General features: G+C 42.4%; 1 protein-coding gene across 12 annotated transcripts in view; it reads left to right on the top strand.

Annotated features, from left to right (window-relative positions):
- The window catches only part of VPS13B (vacuolar protein sorting 13 homolog B), a 931,639-nt gene that overhangs the window by 558,880 nt on the left and 348,526 nt on the right, over nt 1–24,233 (top strand). For 11 of the 12 annotated variants that reach the window (XM_077809935.1, XM_077809942.1, XM_077809940.1 and 8 more), the window contains one exon: nt 3,364–3,570. In XM_077809935.1, the coding sequence (XP_077666061.1) occupies nt 3,364–3,570 (207 nt within the window). Of the gene's footprint in view, nt 1–3,363; nt 3,571–5,923; nt 6,005–12,763; nt 12,922–24,233 lie in introns of those variants that run through there. The other variant, XM_077809945.1, reaches the window with a different exon arrangement.

Here is a 24,233-nt window from a genome sequence, read left to right as displayed (position 1 = left end):
TTGTCAAAGTGATTGCTTTTCAAAATGGGTGAAAATATTTACTTTTATGCTGCATCTACACTTGGAGTTGGGGGTGTGATTCCCATGGAGTCCAGGCAGGTTTGTACTTGAGACGGCTAGCCCGTGCAACTGTTCACAGCTGCCTGTGCTACTGTGACTGTACTATTTTTAATGCATGAGCTCAATGAGAGCTAGCACAAGTATATCTGCATGAGCTAGGAATCACACCCTTAGCTCCAAGTGTAGACATAGCCTGGGTCTTAAACCTTTAGTTGCTAAGTTTTACTCCACAAGTAATACTTAAAGTGGAGTTAATCAGATCTTGAAAATAAATATGTATAATGGAAAATCTGATCATTAAATCCTGCTGTCATGGACAGTGCTTCTATAACCTATGATGTTATTCATTCACTTACTAATAATTTTAAATGCTATACAAAATGAAACCAAAAGGGACTAACAATTTATTTGTGTTTAGTGAAGGGCCTTGGGGGTTGCCCGCTTTCCCGGCTTTATTTAAGCAAAAGTCATAAACATCAGATTTTGAATTTTTTTTACCAGATGTTCAAGAATAGAAGATGGAAAATAAAATTACATAAACAGCATCTGATACCTATAAATTCACAGTAGGATAACCAAGAAACCTGATTCTTTAGAATGGCAGACTATATTTTGTCTGTGGATGGCAGCCTTAAATTATCATATACTTACTGAATTTGTTAGATTTCTAAGGACTAAGTGTTTTACTATTGAATTACTATGTATTGATTTGAGGCTAAATTCTGATATTCTTATTCCCTTGAAACCAATTGGAGTTTTCCATGAATAATGTCATCAGGGTTTGACTCTTAGTTTTTTTCATTTTGTTTTCAACTTTGTGCTAACAAATTATTCTAAAAACATGAAATACCTGCAATCTGTTGAATTTCCATATCATGCATAATTAATTAATTCTGAGTGGAGTTATGTGTTTTGATTTATTTTTGAGAAAGAAACGGATTAGCTCAACAACCGCTAGCAGTTACTCTTCGTTAATCATCAATTTGTTTCTAATTTTGAAGAGATTACTGAAACCTAATGATAATTATATATCTACCTCAAAGTTTAAAAAGTGTTGCCAATGCTAGGAACAAAAGGAGACTTCACACTGATGTTGGCCCTTCTTTAATTATTAACAATATGTGGGAATGGTCAAACAGTTCCCTTGCAAAAGTTGCCACCAGCAAGGTAAATAGAAATCACTTCCTTTTTAAGAAACAGAAGCCACTGAAATGTAATAAACTGTATTTCAAAATATCAGCAAATTAAAATGCAGCTTCACCATGCTCTCTACAGAGTTGGATTCTAATATAACTTTGGGGTTATGTCTCTTTTTTGCATGAAAGTTGAGTATTTTTTCTATTTTCATATATATATTCTTGAAAAATATTTTCCCTCACCTAACAGAACTGAGATTTTCTTTTTAATCTGAAAGACGTATTTCCTTCTGGTCCCTAATTTTAGCAATTTTGTTCATTGTGACCCAGTCTCTGACTGCTGACATAGATGTCACCTGCTGAGATAGTTTTATATACTTACACCAACCAGCTCCAGTTAATATAATATCCTCTTAATATGGGAAAGAACTCTTAGCCTTAGTGAAAGTTGAAACTCTGTTTCCAACTTCTCAGCTCTGGGACACTCTGGTAACAAATCTCTTCACTGGATTATTTGTGATGGTGGACATGCACATGGCAGTGACACCCATCCCTTCACACTCTCTGCTTCTGCCTTTCTTATGAGCAATGGGGTACTGAAATTGTCAGAAATCCTGCTTTCGTAGGGCACCCGTTCTTTAAACTATCCACTATTCTCTTGAACAACCATTTTTTAAATTTTTGGGGGGCAGTTTCCAAGAATGTACAGTTTGGGCCTGTCTAAGTATCCCACTAAACTCCCAGAAATGATTAAACTATCACTCATGTTATCAGATCATTCATTTTTAAAATTGGAAAGTTTTGTTGTTTCTTTTGCTAGTGTAGAGTCAGCCCCAGTTAATAATATACAACTTAATCAGTCTGAAGTGTGTTATTTTCAATTATGTGGAAACAAGTATGAAAATCTGAATGTAATAGTTTTTAAATAACACTGTTTAATGATTGTGGTTAGTTACAGTAATTAAAGTAATAATTAAATAAGTATCACAGAATATCAAAGATAAACTTTACGAAAATAAATTTCTGCTATAGATAGAAAAAATATCATTGTTTGATTATTACTCTTAATGTAGGGAGACATGAATGCAATTCATCTACTGTTAACAAAAAACTGTGTGTCAAAAAGTTATATGACCTGCTCATTGTAAGTCTTGAATCTTCAAAAGAAAAATCCAAATGAATTAAGAAGCTTTTTATAAAACTCTAGCACTTCACCTCTTAAGAAGTAACTGTAGCTTAATCTTTGAGACTTCATCACACATTCACACGCAGAAAATCAAGTACTGTTTTATATCAAATATAGATTGACAACAATGTTTTCCTGCATCTGTTCTGCCCACATAAGAAGCCAGCTTCGTAGCCTGGATGTGTCCTGAGGCTGAAATTTCTTATAAATATAAGAATTTTTTATAATGGCAGCTGGGTATGGTATCCAGCTGTGGATCTGCTTATGTATTGTTTGCAGTATTCTCTGGACTTGTTTTATATAGTATATGGCAATATGTTGTCATACAAATGTCATGATTAATGCTTATTTACGAAAGCTTGTGTAAATATCTAAGAACTGAGTCAAACAATGTGCAAGTTAAACAGTATGTTTTCTGAATATTGGAATGACATATCCCAGGAGGCTATTGAGTTGGATAGTGGATGTTCTTTCTGCGTATATAGAACAGTTTCATGTGTAGCATGGAATCATCATTTTAGTATTGTTAAAAAGGAGTCTCTCTTACATTGTTTATACTTTATAACATTCATATTCCTTTTTTCTTGTGAGTTTGCCTTTTCATAAGAATCAACTAAAAGGGCAGTCAGTATCTCTCTGTGTGAGATAATCCAGAAGTTAGATTGATAGGGTTTTTTTATTGCTAAAACTTTTACTAATGAAAATTTTACAAGACCAGATTTATGACTTATATTTTTATGAACTACATATTGTAGTTTGATTTTCTACTATATGTTTAGACAAGCAGTGCTTTCAGAGTGAACCACTATGTTGTAATTGTTGTTAATTCATTTTATAGCAGTATAGTCTCTTATTAGGATGTTATGCATTGTAAAAATTGAGCTCTGATATGTAGTTTAAATCTCACTGGAGGATTTTGATGGTGTGATGGATTTTCCTACACCTAATTATGAAGAACTCCGTCTATTTTTTCTTCTTTAGGTACAGCTTCTGTATGAACTGGCTGACATCATAAGCAAAGTCTGGAATAAGATTCAAAAGAGAGGTATGCTGTATCAATCTTCTGTTTACGCGGAATCCATGACAGGGCCTGCTCCTCCTACCTCTCCAATTAAAAGTAGTATTGGGACAGCTCCACCAGATACCAGCACATATAGCCCATCTGCTGACTTTGGAACCACTACAGAGGTAAGTGTTTCTGGGGAAAAAAATCCTATGAAGGACAATCTGCAAAGTGTGGCAAGTGACCAATTAAGAATCACAGAGATAAAATAAGAGTAACAGTATTCCTATATACTGTAGTTATGATTATAATCCTCTAAACATGTAATACTCTAAATTTGGGAAAACCAGAAGGAGGAAGGAAGGAAAATGGTTACAATATTGCTGCCATATTAATTATATAACAAGCTCACTGCCATTAGATGAATCTTGATTCTTTTAAACTATAAGTAGGCCTCTACCAAATTCACAGTCTCTTTTGGTTAGGATTTTAAAAATAGTAAATGTCACCATTTCAGATATTTAAATTTGAAATTTCACGGTGTTGTAATTGTAGGGGTCCTGATTCAATAAGGAGTTGTTGGGGAGTCGCAAGGTTATTGTAGGGGGGTTGTGGTACTGCTACTCCTACTTCTGTGCAGCTGCTGGCGGTGGCGCTGCCTTCAGAGCTGGGTAGTTGGAGAGTGGCGGCTGCTGGCAAGGAGCCCCGCGCCGAAGGCAGAGCAGCAGCACAGAAGTAAGGATGGCCTGGTATGGTATTGCCATCCTTACTTCTGTACTGATGCCTGCAGAGCTGGGCCCTCAGTCAGCAGCTACCCCTCTTTGGCCGCCCAGCTCTGAAAGCAGCAGCACAGAAATAAAGGGTGGCATGGTATGGTATTGGCATGCTTACTTCTGTACTGCTGCTGGTGGGGCACTGTCTTCAGAGCTGGGTGCCCAGCCAACAGCCACCGCTCTTTGGCCACCCAGCTCTGAAGGCAGCGCAGAAGTAAGGGTTGCAATACCACAGCCCCCCCCCCCCCCCCCCACCCACCCAAATAACCTTGTGACCTGCCCCCCGCAACTACCTTAAGGGTCAGGACCCCGAATTTGAGAAACACTGGTCTCCCCCATGAAATCTGTAGAGGATACGATAAAAATACACAAAAGACTAGATTTCATGGGGGGAGACCTGATTTCATGGTCTGTGATGCGTTTTTCATGGCCGTGAATTTGGTAGGGCCCTAACTATAAGCATAAGAAAATTATATTTAGGTGTTTTTTAAAACAGAATATGAAGGAGTTTTTCAGGTGCAGAATTATAAAGGTGATGGTGGGTGGCCAAGATGCTTTTGCTGAGGCTAGGGCCAGGTGAATTTTTGTCTTTAGTTTGCTGCCTGGTCTAAGTTTCTTGCACAGGTTGTACTGATAGCCATATTTGGGCATGGAGAAGAATTTTCTTCCCCACCATACTGGCTGAATCAAAGCAGGTTTTTCACCTTCATGGGTGCATCTGCTGAGTCTATTTTATGAATGTGATGCCTTTCAGACAGTTGTCACTGTGCTGGTATAATAATTCTCATGGCAAGTGAAGGCTATGCACTTGGAAAGTCATTGGAGTTGTGACTTTGCATCAATGTGTTTGTTAAGGTCAGCTGGTTATATAATTAGCTGACCTGCTATAAACCCAGCTCATGGGTATATTGATGGGTCAAGGAGATAGTGGTAAACATGGGATAAGGATAATCCTGTGCCGTGCTGCATGTATGAAGTACCTGGTTCTTTCCACAGACATGAGTATGCGAAGTACAGTTCTGGAGAGACAGTTTCCCATTTTTTCGATAAGCTTGGCTGTTCATAGAGCAGGCCCTTATGACAAATTTGTGGGAACAGGGTTAGCCAGTTAGTTTGAATTCTGGAGTTCTGTTGAATAAAGTTGTGACCAAAATTGCTTTAACCCTATACAAATTGTCAGTGTGTTAATTTTAGGGTAGTTGGCGACTGGGAGGAATTGGAGGTGGTGACTGGCACTGCCCACTTTTTCACATCCATTTCACATAGAATCAGCGAGATTACTGTCATTAAAAGGATGGAGTTGGAATTCCTCTTGTTAATCTAGTTCCACTGCAATATTTGCCTTAGGTTACTGGAGTTGCCTGGGTTTCATTTTTATTGATACGTTAGTTTGTTATGTATGCTCTACCATGCAAAATGTAGACAGGGTACAAAAGTTAAGATGAACAATAACAGTGACAAAACATTATGACTACAATGGCTACAATATCAGTTCATCAGCTACTGACGTTAAATCCCTTGCTGTTAAAAACAATAACCCCACCGCCATTATAAATAACTATATGTTTTGCACCCTCTTTTCTTTATATTAACAGCAGTATGTAAGAATGTGGAGTACTTGCTGTACCCAGACAATTACGTGAAACTGATTTAGTAATTTTTAAAATCAATTTGTGGCTAAGGTGGTTGTGGTATGATGGATCCAAGTGAAGGTACTGTATCCTTTCCCCTTGAAAATTTTGTTGAATCATTTATTTCATTTCAGTTTTTTTCTCCTGCTCTCAAGAAAATGTCGAGCTCTAGCCAAACAAGATTTATGTCTTGATCTGAACCTAAGTGTAGCATGGTGAGTTAGCTAACAAAGGATGATACCAGAAAATGCAGTCAATAATTTTCCTTTCTGAGATTAAGCACATCATCTCAGTCAGCTATTCAGTACAGTACTTAGAGCCAGTATTTGTGCTCAGTGTTTGATTTCTCAGTTAAAAGCTTATTACAGCATCACTGAAGCATCAGGCAAACTACGCAGTTTCTGTCCTCCTTTCGAATGTGCATTGCATCATCACACAGAACGATGATTTTAATGCTTGTATTTCGATAAAGTTGCAGGTTGTGTGAAGTAAAAAGTTTTGCTTTTGCATACCTCTGAAATTCTAATTCTGAGAGATCATGAGGATATTATAGCTGTAAACTAAATCTAACCTGTGAATTACCAGCAAAGCAAAAGTATATCTATAGTATGTTAAAATAAATTTAAATGTATGTGTCAGAATGGCAGTGTATTACATTCAATCCTGTAATTTTAATCCTAGTTTACTGACAGTGATTCATAATAGAATACTTAATTTATACAGTACTTTCCAAACAAGGATCTCAAAGCACTTTACAAAAAAAAATATAATTGTGCTAGAGACTGTACAGACACGTTGTTAAAGATAGGCCTTGCTGTAAGGAGTTTACCATCTAAACGTGCAATCAAAGGATGAGAGGGAAAAGAGAGGCACAGTCAGAAAAAATAACCTGTCTGGGACCATGCAGCATGTTACTGGCAGAGATGAGTATACAGTGCACATGCCCTAAATTCAAGTCCAGTTGCCTAAGCAATTGGGATTAGATTCTATTCCATGCACATGGGGCAACATGGAAGAAGGCACAAAGACATGAATGGGACAAAATGAAAGGGCATTTAGGCTGGTGGCATTGTGGAATGAAGGGAGTGAGGGGGAAAATGGTAGAAGATGAAGCCTGAGATATAGGGTGAAGCTTTGTTGGGTAGGAACTTGAAGGATGAGAAGATTAAATTTGATAGAATTAGCAGGAGGAAGCCTGCAGAATGACTTAAACAGAGAACTAATGCTGTCTGATCAACAGACAAGGTAAAGCATATTGACTGCTACGTTTTTAGTGAATTAGGTGGGAACAACATAAGTATTAGGGAGGTCAGAGAGGAGGCAGCAGTCAAAGTTGGAGATAAGCATGTCCCCAAGTGTTTTCGCCATTGGAAAAGAAAGGAAAATTTAAAACATTGTACAGAAAGAAGCAATAAGATTTAGGGGTAGCCTATTTGTGTGACAGGAGGAGTCAGATTTTGCCCTAAAATAGACCAGGAGGCTGAGGGTGGTGCAGAGGACAGAGGCTTGTAGGAGCCAGTGCATTTGGAAAGTAAATGGTTGAAATATCTTGTGAGAATCCTGGTCCAGTGGCTTGCTGCCACAAGCCAAGATAGCATTCTAAAAATAAATTAGCCTTTAAGGACAGTTCAGTATGGTATGAACCCTCCTGGAAGGGCTCTAACCTCAGCTCAAAGGGGGGTGGTAGGTAAAGGTAATAGGAAAGTATCTCCTTGCACACCCCCTCTCCCCCATCTCAACAACCAAACTGAAAAGTAAGCTTAAAGAGTCTGGCTGTGTGAGTAAGTATGGAGAATTCATATTAGAAAAATATATAGCCATGAGATTCTGGTCTAACATTAGTAGTGTCATCTGTATGGATATGGAAGTCCTTCATGAGTCTTTGAGATGGCAATATCAGGTTCTGGGAGAAAGCCAGTCACCACTAGGTGTGATCCATATGCCTCTAGGATACCCACATTGGTCTTGGTTCCCAGGACTCCCTTACCATGTAGTTGCATCCCAAAGAACCTCTTTTTGATCCGGCCCTTTCTTGAATCTGAGGACTGATGTAAAAAGCATGGTCATCCGTCCTCTCTCTAGGCTTGTTTTGTACCAAGTTACCAGCAGGAACAATCTGAACTAGCATAGGGCCTGTTATGTCATCCAACTAGGTCTTGATGATGCAAAAACGGTCAAGCGTATCAAGCATAGTATTAACAAGCCCCTGTCCATTAATGGTAAATAGTCACAACTATTTAACGCCCGGATTTTATGTTGCTTAAAATTGTTATGATCTGGTGGGCAGTCTTCATGATTCTACTTATTTTTCTTTTAATTTCCTCACTTAATTTCTGAGATTTTAAAATGAAAGTAGCCACTGAATGACAGACTGAAACCATGTGGACTGCTGTGCAGGAAGCAGCTTACCGCCCTCCTCTCTGGCTCCCCAACTATTCCTGGACCTACATACTTTCCTCTTGACATCATTGACATTGCAGGTGCACCGGGAGAGTTGTAAAGGAAAGGGAGGCCATAGTGTTATTTCACAGGGGGAAAAATCAGTGTTGGCCAAATAGAGTATGACACAATAAAAAGAAAATAAACCATATTCTCAAGTTTCTAATAGGCTGTAACTGACAGAGGAAAAATAAAATTATAAAGTAATTCTGTTGTGCAGTTGTCATTGGTTGTTTCAGAAATTATAGTGTATTGGCGGAGCATTTGCAAAAGTCAGAGTGCCATAAAGGGTTGATGTCATAATAACAGAGTTGCTGTCCCACCCTTTGAGGAAGGGATTGTCAACCCTTTAAAATCAAATGTGGGAAGCAAGTAAACAACAAACGTCTCCCAAAACAACTCAAGGCCATTTTCCTCCTTGGGGGCAATTAATCTCTCATAGATCCCTTTTTCAGCAGGGTGGATTAATTAAAACAAACATACAAATAAAATTTCCCTATGGGTACAGTGGCCACGGAGTTCTGGTCCTCCCTTGAATTGAGGGGAATGGGACTGAGGAGAAAAGAGAAAATCTCCTGACTCCAGTCCCCTTCCCTCCACTTGGTATGAAGCTGCAAGCATCAAGGATTACCCCCATCCTCCTGAAAGCTTTATGCCCCGTCTAGACAGGGTTTATTTGCACCAGTGGAGTTAAACCACTGCAAATCATCACTGTAGAAGCAACAATGCAGTGCATTGACAATGGAGGTTTGTAGCTGTGTAGTTATACTGCTACACAACCCTCCCCACACACACATACACACACCAAATAACCAACAATAAAGCCTGTATATACAAGATCTGAGCTTCTTATGTCTGACACTCTTTGAGGCACAGTTGTCAGCTCCACCTTTCAACTGCCCAAGGGGTGACAACTGTCAGCCCCTAAAACCAAGGCAGTTCTGACTGGCTAGGCTTTTCATCTAAGCCCTGTGTAAGGGTGCAATCCCTTCATGGTTTAACCAAAGATGGGTTATTGTATATACACCTTATTGTAGTCATCTTAAGAACTCTGGAAAGATCTGTCTGTATGGACTGAATTGCAGTAGCATGCCTACTGGAACCAAAACTAGCATTTTAAAACCTTGCATTAACTGTTACACACATGTTGCAGTTAGTCCTTGCTAATCACTTTCTGGGTGTCTACTGAAATCTAAATTACTTTTGTACTTTTTGCAAGTCCGTAGCTGTCCCCTATTTCACAGCCCCACGTGTGACAGTGCTTCCCCTTCAGGTTGTCTCAGTGTGTGTGTGTATTTCAGGGTGGGAGGGAGACAGAAACGTATTATTTGCATCTCATAGAAGCAGTGAGAGAGAGCCTTTGGGAGATCGTTGAGGAAGCAACGAACAGCCTCTCTCCACTTCTGGTCCAGGGTTGCCAACTTTCTAATTGCACAAAACTGAACACCCTTTCCCTGCCCCCTGCCCTGGACCCTTCACTGAGGCCCCTGCCCTGCCACTTCTCTGAGACCCTGCCTCCACTCACTCCATCCCCCTTTCCTCCGTCGCTCACTCTCCCCCACCCTCACTGGGCTGGGGCAGGGTGTTGGGAGGGGATTTGGGGTGCGGGGTCTGGAAGGGTGTTCCAACCTGGGGCTAGGAGTTTGGGTGCAGGTGGGGTGGGAGGTCTGGGAGGGAGTTAGGATGCGGGAGTGGGTTCTGACCTGGGGCAGAGGCTTCCTTAGGGGCCGCAGGGACATGCCACCTCCTTCCAAGAGTTGCACAGAGCCAGGGAAGGCAGGGGTCCCGCCTTAGCCACACTGTGCTGCTGACTGGATTTTTATTGGCCTGGTCAGTGGTGACTGGAGCCGCCAGAATCCCTTTTTGACCAGGTGTTCTGGTTGAAAACCGGATGCCTGGGAACACTATTCTGCTCCTCGCTCCCTAGATTTGAGTCAAGCTGATTCCCCTTATTTTCCAAACTGCCTGGATTCCAGCAGGGGGTGCATTGAGAGCGCAGGACAGAGAGTCTCCCTCCTGTCAATGTTGGCGCCCGGTGGCCAGGAGAATTAATTGCAGGAAACATTCTGCTTGATCCCTGAGCACTATTACTGTATACGCATGACACTTGGCAGGGCTACAAGTTATTAAAAACCTTATTTTGAACAACATTTCATAGAATCATAGAATATCAGAGTTGGAAGGGACTTCAGGAGGTCATCTAGTCCAACCCCCTGCTCAAAGCAGGACCAATCCCCAACTAAATCATCCCAGCCAGGGCTTTGTCAAGCCTGACCTTAAAAACTTCTAAGGAAGGAGATTCCACCACCTCCCTAGGTAATGCATTCCAGTGTTTCACCACCCTCCTAATGAAATTTTTTTTCCTAATATCCAACCTAAACCTCCCCCACTGCAACTTGAGACCATTACTCCTTGTTCTGTCATCAGCTACCACTGAGAACAGTCTAGATCCATCCTCTTTGGACCCCCCTTTCAGGTAGTTGAAAGCAGCTATCAAATCCCCCCTCATTCTTCTCTTCCGCAGACTAAACAATCCCGGTTCCCTCAGCCTCTTCTCATAAGTCATGTGATCCAGTCCCCTAATCATTTTTGTTTCCCTCCGCTGGACTCTTTCCAATTTTTCCTCATCCTTCTTGTAGTGTGGGGCCCAAAACTGGACACAGTACTCCAGACGAGGCCTCACCAATGTCGAATAGAGAGGAACGATCATGTCCCTCGATCTGCTGGCAATGCCCCTACATATACATCCCAAAATGCCGTTGGCCCTCTTGGCAACAAGGGCACACTGTTGACTCATATCCAACTTCTTGTCCACTGTAACCCCTAGGTCCTTTTCTGCAGAACTGCTGCCGAGCCATTCAGTCCCTAGTCTGTAGCAGTGCATGGGATTCTTCCATCCTAAGTGCAGGACTCTGCATTTGTCCTTGTTGAACCTCATCAGATTCCTTTTGGCCCAGTCCTCTAATTTGTCTAGGTCCCTCTGTATCCTATCCCTACCCTCCAGCGTATCTACCTCTCCTCCCAGTTTAGTGTCAACATTTGACCATTTCATTTTGCCAAAAATTTGGGAAATACTTTTATCACTACAATTTATCTCTTTCCTTAAGGTGGAACATTTAACTTTTCATACTTACTAGTACTTAATATAAAACTTCTAGATATACACATTTTGGTTTTTAAGGGTGGGATTTTCAAAAGCACTCAGCATGGGCCTAGCTCTGCTCCCAATGAAGTCAATGGGAAGTGATGTCAGTGGGAGCAAAGATAGGTTCATGCTGGGTGCTTTTGAAAATCCCACAACATATACTTAACTTTATTATTTTCTGTTCAACTTTTGATAAAATTTACAGATCAAAATGCTTAGAATTTTGTGACGCTAGAATTTTTTTAAAGAAAAGAATTGAGAGGATAATATATGAAAGTGGGTCATGTGAACCACCATTGTCAAATTTAGCTCCCCAAAGCTAAGTAGCTGCAATTTTTATACTCAGTGCTGCAAACTAACAACAACAACAATATAGGTAGACTCATTACACCACAGTATTTATTTCTACTGGTTTGACTTTGGATGTGGGTTTTTTAATTTCAGATATTTTAGTTACATGATTGGAGATTGTCATTGAAATTCACTATGGTATAACATTTCATTTACATATTTATATTATTGCAATCTTTTGGGACCATTTTGAAATTACAGTTTATGTTTTGTTTATATGTCCCTACAATTTACATTTAAAACTTTGACGATTGTCAAACAAAAATACCCCATGCCATCGGTATGAATTTTTTAACTTTATACATTTTACAGTTAAAGCATTACACTATTCTGGTGGGGCCAAATGATTGTTTTTAAAGGCTTCTTTCAAGTGCAGTGGGCTTACTATAAATGAATTTGAAAAAAGTACACTCTACAAATTGTTTATATTAAACAGCAAAAGAAGTATTTGTTTATAAAATCCACAGATTATTTATACTTTAAGCTGTGAGTAATTCATTTCATGCTGACAAATTGATAGGGAGCAATGCACTCCTGTGCGGGTAAAGCTATCTAGCTTCCTGAATTTCAATCTGGGTGGTGGCAGAGGAAAAACTTGAGTGAGAGGCTTAAGTACTGGGGCTTAGAAACAGTTAATCATTTTTACCACCCTGCATTGGAACAGCGAGAGCAAAGGTAGTGCATACTACAACAGGCCACTTGTTTCTGTTTACTTAAGTACAAACAGTGGTAGAAGTGTTTAGTCCTTGGGGAAGCTCTGTGATTGAACAAGAACGCACAAGTTATTTTGATAAGGCATAGCAGTAGTGTGGCCAAAACTGTGATCATCCCTGAGCTCTAAGGCAGGCCAAGGATGAAGGCCTCATATGTTTGGTTCTTCCTGATGAACAAAGATAAATTCTGCTAAGAAAATAAACTCAGTATTTTGGTCAATTTGCAACAATTGGTGAAAGAATTAAATTGTATATTTTAGGACTTGGCATGAGGAGGTGTGGGAAAATAGTTCAGCATTGCTGATTCTGGCTTGATCTTTCTGTAGATCTGGAAGCAGAGCAGAAAATTAATGCATAAACATCTTTAACAATACCATGCTGGGTGCTGGAAATCCAAAATGAAAATTGAAACTGCATGAGGAATGAGAAGAGCATGATCTCTCACTGCAGTTTCTAATGTTTTTAATTCAAAGCAACAAATTTCTACGGATTTAAACATATTATTTTTAAATGAAATAAAATTAGATTTCTTCATGCAGTTGCCTTTGCAGACCTTCACTCTTTCAATTCTTGAGCTCTACATCAAGCTTTAGTGCAGTGGCTCTCAACCTTTCCAGACTTCTGGACCCCTTTCAGGACTCTGATTTGTCTCATGTACCCCCAAGTTACATCTCACTTTTAAAACTACTTGCTCACAAAATCACACATAAAAGTACAAAAGTGTCACAGCTCACTATTACTGAAAAATTGCTTACTTTCTCATTTTTGCCATATAAATATAAAATAAATACTTTGGAATATACATATTGTTCTTATATTTCAGTGTATAGTATATAGAGCAGTATAAATAAGTTGTCTATATGAAATGTTAATTTATACTGACTTTGCTAGTGCTTTTTATGTAGCCTGTTGTAAAATTAGGCAAGTATCTAAATGAGTTGATGTACTCCCTGGAAGATTTCTGCGTACCCTCAGAGGTACACGTACCCATGGTTGAGAACCACTGCTTTAATGGATGCAGAACCATTCAGAGTTAGATTGTATCTTACCCTGTGGTAGAAACTCCATCCCTCTAAGTCCCACTTTGCAATGGCCAGCCACAACAGCAGTTCTTACACTCATGGGAGCACATGTAATTTTCTTGACTAGTGTCACTGAGGAGGACAATGAGCGAGTCCAACTGTCCGAGTTGTGCAAGAAATCAAGTAGTCAGACAGCTGAATGCTCTTGTTTTCAGCCATAATTAATTGTGTCCACAATAAAATAAGGCACAAAAATGTCACTTTAAAAAATTGCCCCCAAATGTCAGAAGATGCATTAAAACAAACTGCCAGATTTGTGTGTCTCCTGTTGATACCTATCGTAGATATATTGCAATGATGATATACGCAAATATTTGGAAAAGGTATTTATTAAACAATGTGTCATGCAGAGAGCAGTTTATATCACTACCTAGTGCTGCACACTGGCTGCTAGTAAGTTTCTGTGCACAGTTGAAAGTATTGTTGTTAACCTATAAGAGCCCTAAATGGTTTGATTACTTAAAAGATCAGTTCTCTCTACAATGTTGTCACAGTTCCTGTGGGCACTGATGTTAAGTCTGACCCCTCAGTTCAGACAAGAATGGGTTGCTGTCACGCCATTCTTTCTGAAGGTTTTCAACTTTGGAACTTGCAACACTTTTTGGTTCACCAAAGCCCATATTTGTTAACGTTGCAGGCATACTGCAAAGCCCTCCGTTTTTCACAGCCATTTGGGGAAGAAGAGGGTTGATGGGTTGACAAGGCTGGGGTTGGAGTGGTTTAGCTGAGGGTTTAGAATGGTGTCTGTTTAATTCATCCTGCTTAGCACTTTGGTATTCGATATTATTTTTAATTTTTTTAAAGCACAAAAACTGTAAAATTGATGCTAAAAGGAAATAAATATAAAATGCATGAGATTTTTGGAGCAAGCTAAAATGAAGAGTTAATTTATCAATATGTCAGCCTTATTCTCTTCCTTCACTTCCAGTTATTCTTCACTGTACTTTTTCTTTTTGTATTTTTCCCATAAATGTGTTTTCCCACAAGCTATTTTTTTTTACTCTATTTTTTTCCTAAGTTCATCCTGCTCCCGCCCTCCCCTTCTCTTTGAGGAACTTTTTTCAGATTCCATTCTCTTCTTGGTTTTCATGTATTTTTTTCTGTCTTTGTTATTTCTTAATTCTAAGGCTATCTTCACAATGCGTCTTGTGGCCGCTCTTTATCGCCAGGAGAGAGCTCTCCTGGCAACAAAATAAAATCTTCCCCAATGAGGGGCAGTAACTTCGTCGACGGGAACATGGTTCCCTGCAACAAAGCTCTGTCCACACTGGCGCTTTTTGTTGCTAAAACTTTTGTCGTCCGTGGGGGTGTTTTTTCATACCCCAGCAGTGTTCCCTCTAATTTTTTATGTCCATGTGCAGAATGAGTTTTGTAATGTGCACCAATATGGAGGTTATGTGTGACACATCATCTTCATATTGGTGCACATAACAAAATTCATGTGGTGGGGGAGGGGGGTCAGGGCTAGTGCAGGGGGTTGGGGTTTGGGGGGGATGATGGCTCTGGCTGGGGATGAGGCGTGCGGGAGGGGTCAGGGGAGAGGCACCTCTCCCTGGCTTTGGCAGCTCCGGTGGGGCTGGGCTGGGCCGGGCCAAGGGAGGGGCTCCTCTCCTCCGACCGCGGCAGGTCCGTGCTGGGGCCAACGCGGAGGGGTGCCTCTCCCCGCCATGGCAGGTCCGTGCTGGGGCCGGCGGGGAGAGACATCTTTCCCCACCACAGCCCTGAGCCCCTGCATGGGGCTTAACAGGCAGCTGTGCAGCTTAGAGGGAACTTAGCCCTGAGTGACAAAAGTGCCAGTGCAGACGTAGCCTTATTCTCCCTTTTTAGTTAAAGCTCTTATTCTTTTCCTACTGCTCTCATACCTCTCTCCTAGTCATTCATTTTCTCTTCCCTTCCCCTGCATAGAACCTCCATAATATGATCAGGCTGTAGAGCCCTGAAGTTTTTCTTCTCCTCGAGTTCTTTTGCATTCCCTAAGGTTGCAGATACCAGAAGACAATTTATAACTTCCTGTTTGCTCCATGGCATACACAAGACCATTACTGTGAGGAACGTTGCCTTCCATTGCTGCTTTCTGTAGGGCTCTTTCATGTGAAGTCCTGCATGTTTTGTTTTGTTTTCTGTAAAGAGATGCTGTCAACTTAAATATGGCCCCAAATTTAAATTTTGTAAAGCAACTTTTTATAAAACTTCTGAACAACACACATTTTCCATTTTTTTAGCATTCCAATGAAAACAATTGTTTTTAAACAAATAAACATTCTTCTACATATTTGGAAACCCAGATATTGCAGCACTAAGAACCTGAAAGCAAAACCAACCATAAACAGAAATGAAAGTTGGCCTGGCTGAGTATCATTGTCTGAGTAGAAAGAAATGAAAATATTAAACCAAGAGCTTAGATAGTGACAACTAGATTGTGGTCCTGATTAACCACTACACTCTGGCTGCTTTGTGCAGCAATGCAAAGCAACCTAAGGATATGTCTTCACTGTAGAGTTAACTGAAGCTCTTTGTTTTTGGCTTCTGTGTCCGGGTGTGTAGTGGGGCCGCTGTCCCACTCCTGAAGAAGACGGGTTAAAAGCAGCCCTGGAGAGGGCTGTGGCTGGGAAAAGCTAGGCTGATTGGGGAAGCAGCCCCAGATGGGGCCAGCCCAATCAGGGCCCAGCTGGCCCTGATAAGAGGGCTGTGGGCCAGGAGCTGTAGAAGTCTCTCTCTAGCTCTAGAGAGAGAAAGACCTGGCTGCCTGGGAGAGAAGGGTATCTGAGGTGCTCCGTACGCTAGACAGCTAATTCCAGAGACGACCAGCAGGAGGCGCCCCACTGGTGAGTGTCTACTTCATTACAGGGTGCCAATTAGGGTTGCTAGGTGAGCAGTTTTCAACCGGAAAGTCTGGTTAATACGGGAACCTGGCAACTGTCAATGGCACCCAAACCAAAAGTCCAGTTACTGCAGGGTGGGGGGAGGCACTAGGTCAGTAACTCACGCTAGACCCGTCTCAGCCGGGGCCATCTCCTACCTGCAGGGAGGCTCCTTAAGATGATCCAGTGAATGACAGGTGGACTGGGGGAAAGGAGGGAGCAGTGGAGATTGGAGCAGGGGCAGGGCTTGGGGGAAGAGGCAGAGAAGGGGTGGGGTCTTGATGGAAGAGGTAGTGCAGGGCCTTGGGGAAAGGGGCGGGACATGGGTGGGGCCTCCAGGATCCAATTACTAGCAATTAGAAAGGTGGCAACCCTACCCCTCCTCTCATCCACACACAAAACTCTCTCACTGGAGTTTGATGGTACTTTAAATTTGAGCTAGCCTGGGAGAATAGGCCAGCGTTCTAGTGCCATGTTCACTCAGGCTGGTAATCTGCACACTTTGCAGTGAGGAGGACAGAGGCTAAAGTACTGGATTGCTGATAGTTCTCCAGCCTCTTCCCATGATTCCCTCAGCCTCCCACCCTTTACTCCCACTCTGTGCCCAGAAGGACAGTCAAGTTCTTCCACAATTCACTGGGAGAGAGTTGTAGAGCAGCTTAGTCTACTGCAGCAAAAAGAATAACGTGATATGCCCCAAGAAGGCCTAGTTTCACAGAGTAGTCCGTTCAGTGCCAGTGAGGACACATTAACTAAGGTCTTGGCTACACTACGAAATTACCCCTATTTTACAGAAGTCGATTTTTGGGAACAAAGTGTATAAAGTCAAGTGCATGCGTCCACACTAAGCGCATTAATTTGGTGGTGTGCGTCCACAGTACCATGGCAAGTGTCAACATTCCGAGCTGTGCACTGTGGGTAGCTATCCCACAGTTCCCACAGTCCCTGCTGCCCATTGGAAGTCTGGGCTGAGCTTCCAATGCCTGATGGGGCCAAAAATTTGTCACGGGTAGTTATGGGTAAATGTCGTCAGTCAACCCTCCCTCCGTGAAAGCAACGGCAGACAATTAATTCGCTCCCTTTTCCCTGGATTGCCCGAGCAGACGTCATAGTACGGCAAGCATGGAGCCCGTTCAGCTCACCGCAGCAGTTATGACCATTGTAAACACCTCACGCATTATCGTGCAATTTATGGAGAACCAGAACCTGAAAAACCAGGAAAGGAGGCGACAGCAGTGCGGTGACGAGAGTGATGGGGACATGGGCACAGATTTCTCTAAAACCGGGGTCCCCGGCAATTTGGAGATCATGGTGTTAATGGGGCAGGCTCATGCCGTGGAACGCTGATTCTGGGCCCGGGAAACAAGCACATACTTGTGGGACCGCATAGTGTTGCAGGTATGATTCCCAGTGGCTCCGAAACTTTCGCATGCGTAGGGGCACTTTCATGGAACTTTGTGACTTGCTTTCCCCTGCCCTGAAGCGCAAGAATACCAAAATGAGCAGCCCTCACAGTTGAGAAGCGAGTGGCAATAGCCCTGTGGAAGCTTGCAATGCCAGACAGCTACCGGTCAGGCGGGAATCAATTTGGAGTGGGCAAATCTACTGTGGGGGTTGCTGTGATGCAAGCAGCCAACGCAATCATTGAGCTGCTGCTATCAAAGGTAGTGACTCTGGGAAATGTGCAGGTCACAGTGGATGGCTTTGCTTCAATGGGGTTCCCTAACTGTGGTGGGGTGATAGACGGAACGCATATTCCTATCTTGGGACCAGACCACCTTGGCAGCTAGTACATAAATTGCAAGGGGTACTTTTCAATGGTGCTGCAAGCACTGGTCGATCACGAGGGACATTTCACCAATGTCAATGTGGGATGGCCGGGAAAGGTTCATGATGCTCTCATCTTCAGGAACTCTGGTCTGTTTGAACAGCTGCAGGAAGGGACTTACTTTCCAGACCAGAAAATAACCATTGGGGATGTTGAAATGCCTATAGTTATCCTTGGGGACCGAGCCTACCCCTTAATGCCATGGCTCATGAAGCCATACACAGGGGCCCTGGACAGTCGTAAGGAGCTGTTCAACTATAGGCTGAGCAAGTGCAGAATGGTGGTAGAATGTGCATTTGGATGTTTAAAAGCATGCTGGCACAGTTTACTGACTCGGTTAGACCTCAGCAAAACCAATATTCCCATTGTTATTGCTGCTTGCTTTGTGCTCCACAATCTCTGTGAGAGTAAGGGGGAGACATTTATGGCGGGATGGGAGGTTGAGGCAAATCTCCTGGCCGCTGATTTCGCGCAGCCAGACACCAGGGCGATTAGAAGAGTACAGCAGGAAGCGCTGCACATCAGAGAAGCTTTGAAAACCAGTTTCATGGCTGGCCAGGGTTCTGTGTGACACTTCTGTTTGTTTCTCCTTGATGAAAACCCACCCCGTTGGTTGACTCTAATTCCCTGTAAGCCACCTGCCCTCCCCTCTTCAGTCACAGCTTCCTTGCAAAGGAAATAAAGTCACTATCGTTTAAAAACCATGTATTCTTTATTAATTGATTATAAAAATAGGGAGATAACTCACAAGGTAGCCCGGGTGGGGTGTGGTAGGAGGGAAGGAAAAGGCCACTTCAAAACTTGTTGAATGACAGCCTTCTGTTGCTTGGTCTGTCCACTGGGGAGGAGTGGATGGGTGCCTGGATGCCCCCCCCCCACCCTCCCCAGCATTCTTGGGCATCTGGGTGAGAAGGTCATGGAACTTGGGGAGGAAGGAGGGTGGTTAAACAGAGGCTGCAGCGGCAGTCTGTGATCCTGTTGCCATTCCTGAACCTCCACCAGACACCGGAGCATGTCCGTTTGATCCCGCAGTAGCCACAGTGTTGCATCCTGCCTCCTCTGATCTTCCTGCCGCCATCTCTCATCTCGATCGTCCGTCCTGTCCTCACGTTGATTGGCTGCTTTCCTGTACTGTGCCCCTCCACACATTCTGCTGAGCTCTGTCAGTGCCGGATGATTGCATGAGCTCAGTGAACATTTCATCGTGCGTGCGTTTTTTCCGCCACCTTATCTGAGATAGCCTTTGGGACAGAGGAGGGAGGCTTGAAACATTTGCAGCTGGGGGAGGAAAAAAAGGGAGTGAAGTATTTAAAAAGATACATTTTACAGAACAATGCTATACCCTTTCACGGTGAACAGCACTATTCCCATTACATAGCACATGTGATTTCAGTACAAGGTCGCATTTTGCATCTTATATTGAGTGCCTGTGGCTTTGGTGTTAGAGATCACACACGCTGTGCCGGGCAACAGAATTCGGCTTGCAGGCGGCCATAGTAAGCAATAGCCTTTCGGCTTCTGCAACCTTCATAACAGCAGTGCCCTCCTTTCCTATACCAAGCAAAGCATGTTGAGTTGGCCATTTAGTGCTGTGGTTTTTGTGTTAACATGCAGCAGCAGAAACCAAACTAACCCCCACCCCTTCCAATTCTCTGGGATGATCGCTTTACCCTTCCTCCCACAACGTGGCTTGTATCAGGGAAGATCCCTGCTAACCAAACACGAACAGCTCAGCGCCAATGGGCCTCCCTCCCCCCACCGCTTGGCTAACTGCGGGGAGGATTTCTTTTCAGCCAGAGGCAAACAGCCCAGTAGTAACAGGCACTTCTGAATGTCCCCGTAATTAAATTCCCCTATTTCAACCAGGTTACTATGAACGATATCACTCTCCTGAGGATAACATAGAGAGATAAAGAATGGATGTTGCTTGAATGCCAGCAAACACCGGGACCATATGCTGCCATGCTTTGTCATGCAGTGATACCAGATTACTTGCTACTAGCATGGCTTGGTAAAGTGTCCTACCATGGAGAACGGAATAAGGCTGCTCTCCCCAGAAACCTTCTGCAAAGGCTTTTAGAGTACTTCCAGGAGAGCTTCATTGAGATGTCCCTGGAGGATTTCCGCTCCATCCCCAAACACATTAACAGACTTTTCCAGTCGCTGTACTGGCCATGAATGCATCCCAAGTCCTCAGGGCAAATTAATCATTAAAAAAAGCTTGTTTTTAAAACATATTATATTTTAAAAGGTACACTCACCAGAGGTCCCTTCTCCGGCTTGGCTGGGTTGGGAGGGTATTTCAGTCAGGGTGATAAAAGGATCCTGGCTGTCGGGGAGAATGGGGTGCTGTGTGCTCTCCTCAAGCTCGTCCTCCTCCTCCTCATCTTCCCCATCCGCAAAATCCTCAGGCATGGCGGAGAGAACCCCATCATCAGAGTCCACGGACAGGGGTGGGGTAGTGGTGGTGGCCCCCCCTAGAATTGCATGCAGCTCAGCATAGAAGTGCCATGTCTGGGGCTCTGTCCCGGAGCATCCATTTGATTCTTTTGTTTTCTAATACGCTTGTCTGAGCTCCTTAAGTTTCACGCGGCACTGTGTTGCGTCCCTGCTGTAGCCTCTGTCCATCATGACCTTGGAGATTTTTTGAAATGTTTTGGCGTTTCGTCTTTTGGAACGTAGTTCTTATAGCACGGATTCCTTTCCCCATACAACGATCAGATCCAGTACCTCCTGTTCGGTCCATGCTGGAGCTCTTTTGCGATTCTGGGACTGCATGGTCACCTGTGCTGATGAGCTCACCTGGCCAAACAGGAAATGACATTCAAAAGTTCCTGGGGCATTTGCTGTACACCTGGCTAGTGCATCCGAGTTCAGAGTGCTGTCCAGAGCGGTCACAATGGTGCACTGTGGGATAGCTCCCGGAGGCGAATACCATTGAATTGCGTCCACACTAACCCTAATTCGAAACAGCAATGTTGATTTCAGGGTTAATCCCCTCGTTGGGGAGGAGTACAGAAATCGATTTTAAGAGCCCTTTATGTTGACAAAAATGGCTTCGTTGTGTGGACGGGTGCAGGGTTAATTCGATTTAATGCTGCTAAATTCGACATAAACTCATCGTGTAGACCAGGCCTCAGACATGGCTTTGCAGTGACGCTGCTCACACCTGGGCTTTGCTAACCTGCATGCTCAGACTGGAATGTTGATCACTCAATTTAACTCTGCAGTGAAGACATATCCTGATTGTGCTGGTTAATCTGGTCCTGGAACTTCAATTTTATTTTGCTTTTAGGAATCTAAATTTTTAGGATAAAAGGTAAAGAAATGTATGTTTCTACAACATTATTCTTAAATTGGCAGTGTCCTTTTGAGTTCTGGCAAATCGAGCATTGATTCTCCATTTTATGTTCACTTCCAGACATGTACTGTCCATGCAGGCATTTCTTGTATCATAGAAATTTTGTGTTAAAATGCAATGTATTTTTTAAAAGCCACTTTACATAGAAGAGAGATTAAAGTATGCTCCTAAGAAACATCTGCAAATCAGGCAACCCTGAGCATAAACATAACTGGAATCATGCCAGTGCAAGTTTAGCTCCAACTGGAGAGAAAACTCTGAGCACTTTGGTCTCTTTTCTAAGTCTGCATGCTTGTCCGTTATTGCTATGTCAGCAGCACTCTCTGTTCCACTGTATGGTGTATCCATGCAGACACCCAGGACTGAATTCTTGGTAAACTTTGGGTGTTAGATATTTGGTTGGTAATATTCACATTCCCTAAAACTCAGTGTGCACTGCTTTCAAAATTTCATTGCACATTTCTCTGTCACTGCACATTTTATATGCCTTGGTTCATGCTAGATAAATGCATTTCTTCAAGGATCTTCCTAGTGCTGCCACAAGGAAACCAAAATTATTAAAAAGCAGGTTCTTTGAGGAACATGATGCATCATTTAATATTTTCAGAAAAATCTGTTTTAAAAAACAGTGGGAAAATGGTTGCCTAAATTTTGTACAGCACGAAGTTATCTGTATCCTCAGCCACTAAACAAAAGCATAATTCAATGGGGAAAAAAATTATACAACATAGGCTCAAACTCTGCAAAACATGAAACATCAGAATACATAAAATTAAAAAAAAAATGTAAATTCATAAAATGCAAACATTGCCAGGGCGGCAGTGTGTATTTTTTTGTGAAAGGTACCCGTTTGTGTTTAATTTACTATTGTTTTGTTCTTTAAAAAAAAAAACTATTCAGAAATGCAGAGATCTGCCAAATTTTTAGAAAAAAATACACTTTTGGAACACTTGAGCATATTCAATGGAAGAGTGAGGGTATGGGAGAGGGAGGGAGGGAAGAGGCTCCTCTCCCACCCCACAAAGTACAGTTTATAAATTAGGTTGGTAAACTGAGTGTGCCAGCACTAGAAAAAAAAACTTCAAAAATTCTCTAACTGAAAAACAAGGAAAAATGCACTCTATAAAAAGAAAACAATAGAGAGTAGAAAATCAATTCATACAGCATTAAAATTGGCTTGAATCTCAATTTGAACTGAGTTTGAACATATTTTTAGGTTTAAATAAGTATTGTTTCTCCATTTCCTTGACCCTCAATTGGCCTCTACTTCTTGATATCTTGTGAAATCCATCTCAGGGTCTTAGCTACAGCAGCCTGTCCTCGGCTGGCTGCTACCTTCAGATCTCACATACTCCAGTGCTTCCCCTGTGTTCCAAAGTGCTTCTGAGCCAGGAGTCTCTAAAGTATATGCGGTTAGAATAAAACAGCCATCCCAGACCTGACTGAAGACTTCACAGTGAAAACATCTTACATGTGAGCCTGTTAAGAAGCCAATTATGGAAGTGTGGGAAATCTATTAGGAGATGAGGGCCATACTATGAAAGAGCTATCTGGTCGGGTTATAAGAGAGGAATAACAAAGATGCAAGTGTCCTTGTCATTGTTGGCAATGAAGTGGGAAGGTGGTATTGGTGTGCAGAAATTACTTTTTAGAAAGCAAAGAAACATCCTCTGATTACGAAATGAGATTGAATATCAGTGCTATTATCTGAAAGTGCTGTCTGCTACCATGGTAGGATATTCCTCTTCTCTGGTTCTGCTATTCAATTTTATATAGGCTTCTAAGTCAGAGAGTTCACCTTCTCATAGGGGCAATATGTGGGTCCTGGGAGGAACAGGGTTCTATGTAAAGATATGTGGGAAATCAGTGGTGGAAGCATGGTTGGTGAGTAGGACTCAGGATGGGCATGAAGGTGAATTGGGCTGTGGGGAGACATGGGAATTCGAGCTGTTTTTGAAGGACATGGGGAGAAGTGGAACTGAAAGTGATAGGGGCCTGGCAGGGAGAAGCAAAGGGGGAAAGATCTGCATGCTGACCAATCACCTTTGGATTGGAATGGGTCTCTTCTTCTTCAACACTTAGCCGCACCGCGATCATTCACCATTTGGTATCTTCCTATGCAGCCACAAGGGCTTGACAGCCCAAGCGTTCAACATCAGAATAGACTTGATGAACCCATTTAATAGGGGTTGAACCCATTTAATAGGGGTCTGCCTCTGGACCACCTTTACTCCTCAGTTGGTGGAATTTTATCTCAGATGTCACATGCCACCCGAAGAACGACGTTCGCCAGAATGACTTGTGGCATTCTCGTGATATGTCCAAAAAGCATAAGATGCCATCTGAGGACAGTGGCCCCAATAGTCTGTAGACCGGAGTGACCGTAAACATTTGCAGTACAAATGAAGTCATTCCACTTTATGCTCAATATACAATGTTGGCATTTTGTGTGGAAAGCCTCCAGCTTTGCCCAACCTGAGTGGCAAATTGTCCGTGTTTCACAACAGTAAGGAGAGGGTATAGCTCAAACAGATCCTTAACTTGGTTGTCGTACTGAGATGATGTTGATTCCATATTCATTATAAGTGACCCATGCCAAATGCTGGGATGCCAATCCGATGGAGAACCTCTGTGTCAGAGTTGGAGGAACTGGTGAGTATAGAA

Source organism: Eretmochelys imbricata, chromosome 2 (assembly GCF_965152235.1).
Source record: "Eretmochelys imbricata isolate rEreImb1 chromosome 2, rEreImb1.hap1, whole genome shotgun sequence".
Taxonomy (NCBI): domain Eukaryota; kingdom Metazoa; phylum Chordata; order Testudines; family Cheloniidae; genus Eretmochelys; species Eretmochelys imbricata.
Note: the sequence above shows the minus strand (reverse complement) of the source record. Positions and strands in the feature narration are given on the sequence as shown.